Source organism: Physeter macrocephalus, chromosome 7, assembly GCF_002837175.3.
Source record: "Physeter macrocephalus isolate SW-GA chromosome 7, ASM283717v5, whole genome shotgun sequence".
NCBI classification, from domain to species: Eukaryota; Metazoa; Chordata; class Mammalia; order Artiodactyla; family Physeteridae; genus Physeter; species Physeter macrocephalus.
In genome coordinates, this window is record NC_041220.1 from 76,930,697 (window position 1) to 76,939,574 (window position 8,878).

The 8,878-nt window shown below is 38.8% G+C and overlaps 1 protein-coding gene across 1 annotated transcript in view; it reads left to right on the forward strand.

Annotated features, from left to right (window-relative positions):
- ATP8A1 (ATPase phospholipid transporting 8A1) overlaps positions 1–8,878 on the forward strand; it is a 242,227-nt gene that overhangs the window by 218,363 nt on the left and 14,986 nt on the right. The window contains exon 34 of the mRNA XM_028492008.2: positions 8,006–8,094. Within this exon, the coding sequence (XP_028347809.1) occupies positions 8,006–8,094 (89 nt within the window). The remainder of the gene's footprint in view (positions 1–8,005; positions 8,095–8,878) is intronic.

Here is an 8,878-nt window from a genome sequence, read left to right on the forward strand (position 1 = left end):
CCGCTTCGCGGCATGTGGGATCTTCCCAGACTGGGGCACGAACCCATGTCCCCTGCATCGGCAGGTGGACTCTCAACCACTGCACCACCAGGGAAGCCCTATTTCCCTAAATTCTTATTCTTCACTTTCTGATTCAGCTGGTGAACCAGGAGTAGGAAATGGGTCATAGACAATGGACCCTCCCTCGTCTGACTAGCTGTAGCCTTGGCCTCTTCCTCTGAATACCTCCCATATCAGTAAAAATTGATGTTTTTGCTTTTTAAATAAAATTCATAATAAAAAGTTTTCAATTATATGGTTAACTTACAGTCATTAAATAAACTTCTGCAAAAAGAGGGAAAAAAAACAACAGCTTCACTACCCAAAGGTAATCCCTGTAAACATATGAGTCCAGTCTTTTTCTACCCTTAATTTGTGTACTAATCTTTGATTACATCATTTATTCTTTTGACAAATATATATCAAAGGACTAGTCTAAGTTCTGGAGATACAGCAGTGAACAAAAGAGAAAAGGCCTGCCCTCGGGAGCGTATGTTCTTGAGAAGAAAGAGAGAAAAACAAAAGTATATTCTGGAGCCTGCGAATGGTAAGTGCTGTGGAGCACTGTAGTGCAGGAAAAACGCTGGAAAGTACCGCAGTGGCGGTGTGGTGCTGCTTTAGGTGCAGTGGCCGTGGGAGATCACTGCAAAGATGACCTCAGAGCAGAGACCGGAAGTGGGGTGAGGAGGCCCTGAGGCCGCCTGCAGGAAGAGAATTGCAGGCAGGAGAGATGGCCAAGTGCTGAGACACTGAGGAGGCCAGAGTGCGGAAGCAGGAGGGCAGGAGAGTGTGAGTAATAAAAGAGCTAGAGGGATGGGGCAGAGCATCCCTGGCCAAGAGACAATTGTAAAGATGCACTTAGACTCCCGAGTGCCTGGAGGGTTGAGCGCAGTCACAGTCTGGCTTTTTTTTTTTTTTTTTTAACATCTTTATTGGAGTATAACTGTTTTACAGTGGTGTGTTAGTTTCTGCTTTATAACAAAGTGAATCAGTTATACATATACATATGTTCCCATATCTCTTCCCTCTTGCGTCTCCCTCCTTCCCACCCTCCCTATCCCACCCCTCTAGGTGGTCACAAAGCAACGAGCTGATCTCCCTGTGCTATGCGGAAGCTTCCTTTAAATGATTGCTCTGGGTGCTGTGTTGAGGACAGATTGCTATGGGAACAGGAGGAAAGGCACACATGATAAGGCCGTGGGGGGGAATCCAGACGAGTGAGGTGGTGGAGCATGAGCCACGGGGGAGGGGCTGTGAAGTGGGTAGACTCTGGATTTAAGGAGAAGGGGGTTTTGCCCTTAGAATCTCTTTAATTTTTAAATTTATTTGATACAATATATATGACTTACTATTTATCATTTTAACCATTTTTAAGTGTACTGTTCAGTGGTATTAAGTGCATTCACAGTGTTGTGCAACTGTCACCACCATCCACGCCCAGAACTTTTTCATCTTCCCCACCTGATACTCTAGACCCATCAAACAATAACTCCCCATTACTGCTTCCCCCCAACCCCTGGCAGCCACTATTCTACTTTCTGTCTCTGAACTTGATTACTCTAGGTACCCCTTGTAAGTGGAATCATATAATATTTGTCCTTTAGTATCTGGCTTATTTCACTTAGCGTAATGTCTTCAGGGTTCATCTATTTGTAGCAATCGCCAGAATCTCATTCCTTTTTAAGGCTGAATGATAGCACATGATATGTGTAAGCCACATTTTGTTTATCCATTCATCTGTTGATGTTTCCACCTTTTGGTTATTGTGAATAATACTGCTATAAACATTGATATGTGGATTTTATTTTAAATAGAGCAGATCAGATTTACCAATGGATTGGAAGTGTGGTCTGAGAGAAAAGGAGGAAAAGCAAGTTTTTTGGCCAGAGCAGCTGGAAGAATAAAGTTTATATTTGCCGAGACAGGGAAGACTGGGGTTTTATATTTTTATTTAACGTAGCAAAATAGTCACGTTGTGTAGTTAAGAAAAGTCTTCATTAATGCCAGTATGAGACCTTCCTTGTCTTCCTGACCATTCTACATCCCTTCCTTCCCCCCGCCAAAAAAATTGTTACTTTTAGTTATCATACTTTCCCTGGATTCGCCAAAATATTTCTGTTGATTCAAAAGGGGGATGGGGAAGGTAATTTAACATACTTAGCTTTTAATGCATGTCACTCAGCTTTTGTAACAGATAAAATGACCTCTATTGGAAAAGGATGGTTAGGGAGCTGAATCAAGCCCTTCTCCCCCCTCTCCCCAAATCACATAAATATCTAGTTATAACTGCTCCCAGAATAACTCCATGCCAGAGCACAAGAAAGCCAAACAACATCTCAGGAATATAGTCCCAAGGCTCTGGTGTTTTTTGACCTTTAATCTCTCTAAACACTAGGTTGTAAGAACTTATTTATTCAACAATTATTTATTGAACACCTGGCTGGTGGTTAAGCACTTGGGTTGTAAGAATTCATCAAGATATATTTCTTCCTCTTACAGGGATTATAGTCTGTAACTAGAAAATGGGTAATAGTTACCACCAAAGTGGAAGCACAAAGTAAGGTCAGCTAACCCAAGTCTAAGGAAAGAAGTGACAGCTGATGTGAAAACTGAAGAGCAAACAGGAGTCACAGATACAGGGTCCAAGGACGAGAGTAAGCTTGGGCAGATTCCAAAATCTGAAACACTTTGTGAAGCTAGAGATGGGGGCTGGCTTGAGAGATGATGTAGGGGACATAATCAGAAGTCAGGTAGGAAAGGTCATGAAATCATATTAAGGATTTTTGTACTCCATCCTGAGGGTGGTATAAAGCCTTTGAAAGGGTTTAATCCAAGAACCGCTCAAAGCTAATTTGCACTGTGGCTCTGGCTGCAGTAGGGGGACTGGCTAGAAGCAGAGCAGGACGGGAGTCAGCAAGTCCACGCATGAGGCTATTAGGAGGACAGGCAAGTTTTGGACTGAAATAATGGCAGCAGGGTGAGACAGAAGTAGATAGGTCTGAAGATACTAAAGCACAACAGAACCTGGTGATCAAGCAGATATAGTATCAAGAGACAGTTCAAGAACAGAGCCCAGCTTCTGTCTCAGGCAGGTGGTGATGAAGCCATTCCCTGAAGAGATTGCACAAAGAAAGAGCAGGTCTGGGAGGAAGACAGTGTGTGTTCAGTTGGGGAATGTATTAAGTTTGAAGTGCCTCTTTGACATTGAAGTTCAGAGCTGGCTGGTCTGTGTTTGAAGCACAGGCAAGAGATCTAAGCCACAGGGAGAGACCCTGACTGATCCCCATGTAGATAATAGAAACCTCCAACCTTCCCAGGGAGTGTGTGTATATGATAACAGAAGGCTCCTAAGAGAATGCCAGGATAGTCCACCTTTCCCTTTATTCAGGACTTGTCCAAACAATCAGCTTCCTAATAATTACACTCTTTGAACAGCATCTTTAATAGCTTGGACAATATTATCTCATATAGACGTACATTTATTTAACCAGCCACGTAGTTTTTCCTGTTAGTTTTCACTGATGTTTTACTATTTTTAAAAAACGCACAGTGAATATTTGCATTCCGCAAAATTAGTTCTTGGGATGTTAGAAAGCAGTATATAGGAAAAAGTGTTCCATGGTCGATAAATGTATTTTGGAAACCTTGGTTTAAAAAACTATTCAGTATGTTCTTTACTGTGATTTCTCAAAGCCTTAAATACGCTACTCTGCCCTGTGACTCTCCAGGAGGGGTATGCTGTGGTTTGTTTATACCTTTACGAAGCCTTGGGCCATGACAGGCTTTTGGAGGGAGCGCTTTCAGGACTAGTGACCACAGAACAGTTTCATTGGATATTAACCTATATGTAAAAGTTGTACCAAATTTCAACACATAGTCCCAGAAGTTGAATTATCAAATTAACGGGAATGAATGTTTGTGTTCTTGATGCACGTGTCAATTACCTTTCCCAAAGGCGAGTACATTGCTGATGGGAATGTAAATTACTACACATACCTGTTTCACCATATACCTCCCCAGTCCCCCAAGTGTGATCATGAATTGTTTAAATCTGATCTAATTTGGTAATGTTTCTGTGACTACAGAGAGGCCCAGCATTTTTCCATGTTATTGATTACTTGCTGCTGCTTTTGTGAATACCTTCTCAGGTCTTTTGCCTATCTATTGGAATCTTAGCTATTCTTATGAAGATAAGTGGTCTATTTTTATAATCAGGTTTTAGTGCAGAATTTCATATACTTATGGCAGCCATTTTCCCAAGTTCTTATGTATCATTTATTTTTTAGTTAAGTTCTTTTTGAACACGTCGAACTTCTCCATTTTCATGGATCAGTTCTTTAAAGCATTTCTTTTTATAGTTTTTTTCCACTGTTTTTAAGCTTAGAAAGTCCTTTTATAAAGTTTTATCTAGACACTTAATAATCACTTCTTGTTTTTTTGTTGTTGTTATTAACATTAACTCGTAACTCCTCTGGTACTTACGTTATTTATATCAATTTATCTTGCTGCCCTCCCCCCCGACAGAAAAAACTAACCAACTTTTACAGCACTGTTTTCTGAATTTTCCCTTCCAAATTAATATATTCTGCCCATACAATCTTTAATAATTTTTATGAAAAAAATTTTATCTCCATTTCCTACATTAGCAAATTGAGATGAATGGCAATTTATTAGGGTTCAGTTACTCGGCCAGTTTCAGTCTTGAGATGAGTTTATACTGTGATGTTAATGTGATGAAAACCATGACATTTATAAACTTACACTTAATTTGATGTTGTGATAAAAATTTCCTTCCTTGAAGCTCATGGGAGAGATTACTGAAAAGAACACAAGACTAGAGTGTTTAAAGGAATTTGAAAATTAAAATGAAGAAAGGAACGTTTGTTAATAATCAGTGGTAGTAATAAAAGCAGCCACTTTATAAACATTATTGGTTTAATTCTTACAATCCACTTTACAGCTGAGGAAGCAGAGACCCCGAAGTTACTCCCTCCATCTCTGAGAGCTGGGACAGGCAGAGCCACCATCACTTCCAGGGCTGTTTATCACCAGCCCTGCTCTAGTTGGGGTCTGCGGATCGGATATAGTTTTAGGACTCCCCAAGGAGCCTTCTTATTTAGATAGTGTCTGTACTTAAGTGAAGAATCAGCATCCTAGTCCCCCACTTGGACATTTATAGGGTAAAAGGAGGGGCAGACTTAAGAAGCGCATTGCTGAAAGTTTGTAGGCAGGTAGCACATAGAAATTCTCTCCTCCAAGACTGAACATGGGAGACACTGCAGGTGAAAAAGTAAGTGTTCCTCTCTGTGTGGGAACGTGGGTACCAAGGGGTCACCTCACTGTGGGTCAGAAGGTAAGCCCTCTTGTCTGCTCAAGCCCCTCGGCTTAGCTAACTGCACGTGAGCTAGGATTTTCTCAAACGTTCTTTCTCTGCAAGTTCACAGGGAAATTTCAAAACAATTCCTCATTCCTCTGCCGCAGCTTGCATTTTCAGGCAGTGATGGTTCATTTTTTAAGCCCGCGTGGCCCGATGCTGAGACAGCATCGCTCTGCAGACAAGCAATTGTTTGTTCTCGGAGCAGGACCTGTGCCCTCAAGTGTACTGGCTTTGCAGCTCCCCGGGCTGATCCTTTCTCAGTTCCCCCGGCAGGCACTTTTGTGGCAGATTCCATTTGGTTTCAAAGGGCCTCGAGGAGGGGCGTCGGGCCTGCTTGGCGTGGCCCCCCAGTCTCCCATGTTAGGAGCGACTTGCCAGCCGCTCTCGGAGGGAGCGCAAGCCCGGCCCCGAACAGGCTGCTCCTGTTCCCCGCCATTGTCTGCGTGATCGGGCGTCTTTTCCCAGCTGACCTGCCTGCGAGTGGAGAGATGTGAAAAGTTAGAGACAAAAATGGTCTCTACAGAGTGAGGGGGAGCTTTCTTGTACAGAAAGGAAGGAAATACCTCTGTGGGATTTTATTTTCCCCCCCTCTTCTTCCAAAAAATACAAAGAGGCTCTCTGTCTTTAATGCGAATGTCGGCTTTAAATCTTTTAGGTTTGGATTAACTCTGCAAAAGAAAAAAAAATCTGACAGGCTTTCAGATATGACGCAGAAAAACTTCTTTGCCTTCAATTCATGGCGTTCATTTGCAAAGCCAAAGGCTGGTGGACTGAATAGTGGGCGCCAGTCTCCCCGTCATAGTTAACATCACAATGGTCAGAATTAGCGGCCTCCATCCCCACCAGTGGACATTTAATACAGGGTGGCAAAAGCAAGAATAAATCTTTCTTCTCTTGCCCCCAAATTAAAAGAGATTATAAAATTAAGCCAAGTAAAAGAGGTATTTTCAGTTACATGACTTAGAATCTCATCTTACCTTTTTCCCGTAGAAGGAAAAAGAAATGTGCCATTTTGCAGTCATTACCTAACTCAAAAGCTTCCTTCCAACTAAACAAAACCCATTGACTTGATGGACATTTCCTATTACACAGTTATTGTTGGTTTTCACTATTGAGGATGTCAGCAAGCATGTCGAAGATCATGTTTTGCTTATAAAATAAAATGACTTTTATGTGAATATCTTTCGTCTTGGTGGTATCTAGAATGTGGGTGCCGTTCCATTGAATCCACGTGGAAACATTTACTTTCTGAAATTTTGGGTAATAGCATGTTCTTATTTTAACGTGTTCAGAGCTGTGTCAGCCTAGATAGAGGGAAACCTGAGTATCCTTGTACCAAGAGTCCGTATCAATAAGCTTGTGTTAATGTAGAAAAAATTTTAAACAGCAGCTCCTGGTTTCCAGATGAGAGTCAAAAATGAATAGGTAATCTGAAACACAACTTAAAATTAGTCATCTTTATATTTGATAAGGATTGATTGATTAGGACTGTTTATGTGTAATTGTGAACCTGCCTGTACGAATTAAACTCTAAATCATTTTTAATTCCTGACCTGGTTAAAAAAAAAATTCTTGCATGATTTTTAGTGGGATGTAAATGTGTGTGCGTTAGTTGGCTACTTCAGAATGGAGTTATAACAATACGTTTATGGATTTAAATAGGTACTGCAAATTTATTCTTGATAAATAAATAGACTCGAAGTGAAGCAAAATATTCCTTTTGGTTTTATTATGTGACACTATCCCTTTTAAGCTCTAGTACTCTAATTACATTATAAAGGGATTTTTTTATTATAATCACAAATAACTAATAGAATTTGTTGATTTTTATTATAGAATCATTTTCTTTGCAACCCCAAAGGCTCTGATATAGCAATTTGGGATTTAATACAAAGGAATGCTTAAAGTTATTTTAATACACTTTTATTTGGGTTTTACATACTAAACATTTCACTTGACTTTAGCAATACCAGGATGCACCAAAACAAGTTATGTAAATCTTTGAACAAAAATTAATATTATTCCTATCTAATATCAAATTGTTATTTTTCATAAATTCCTTAATTAATTTGTTTATACTGTATTCATGATTTATCTGGATGATCATTTAGTATCGTGCAGTATTTTAGAAAAGTAAATATTTATGTGCCAGAAATAGTAAATGTAGTTTTTAATTAGGATTGATTTTACATGTTGTATTATAAGAGAATTTAATCCAGTGTATGTTTGAAGTTTGCTCAAAAAGATAAATTTTTATATTCTAAGTTATAAAAGAAGGTCAAAATTTATTACTCCATTATTTTGATCACAGTAATAAAAATTTCACATAAAACTATGAAAAGATTTGTCACATGATAAACTTTGTTGTATTAGCTACTTGAGGGAAAAAAAGAAATGTAGTAAATGCATGTTTTAATAAATTTGGCTTTTAATTCCAAATATTTCACAATTTTGAATTCAGAGTTATTGTATACTCTCTTGCAGAATTAGATTCTTAAAATTATTTTACTTGAAATCATATAAAAACTAAACATGAATGATGTATTTCTTGGTTTTTAAAGTAATACTGTTTCTGATGCTTTTACTCAGGCAGCCATGTTGTTCAGTTCCGGAGTCTTTTGGACAGGCCTCTTATTTATCCCTGTGGCATCTTTGCTTCTTGACGTGGTGTACAAAGTGTAAGTATAATGCTCAGTTATGTCATAACAACACGGATGCATATTAATCCTCAGATTTCTCTAGTTGTAATGTCACCTCTAGTGTAGAGCTTACAGAATAGGAATTAGTAATATTAATTCTACATAAATAAAGAAGAAAGGAGTGATTGAGGAACTAGAAAACTAAATTAGTTTAAAAGAGCGAACAGAAGTAAAGCAGGTAGCTTCAATTAACATTTTTATTAATCAGCCTGAAAAACCCATTCAAGGTAGAAGAAAAAATTCTTTTACCTCCAAATACATATATATATAAATTTTTAGTGAACAATCGTTGTGAAAGGGAATTTTTGCTTGCCTGATTCTAAACATGTATAAAACAGAGAACAGAAGAAGCTACAACTTTACTAATCTTTCTCAAGGATTATAAGTTTTAAAGTGTTCTCTCTTCCCACAAAAAAAGATATCATTAAAAAAAAGATATCATTAAAGTTAGTTAATATGATGCTTATTTAATAACTGAGAGTTTTAATATTATAGACATAAACCATTTATTTTATGACTATTGTTTCTATAATTATATTAATGCCCAGAATTACTGTAGTCTTTTTTTTTTTTAATAAATTTATTTATTTATTTTTGGCTGTGTTGGGTCTTTGTTGCTGCGTGCGGGCTTTCTCTAGTTGCAGTGAGTGGGGGCTACTCTTCGTTGCGGTGCATGGGCTTCTCATTGCGTTGGCTTCTCTTATTGTGGAGCACAGACTTTAGGTTCGTGGGCTTCAGTAGTTGTGGCACACGGGCGCAGTAG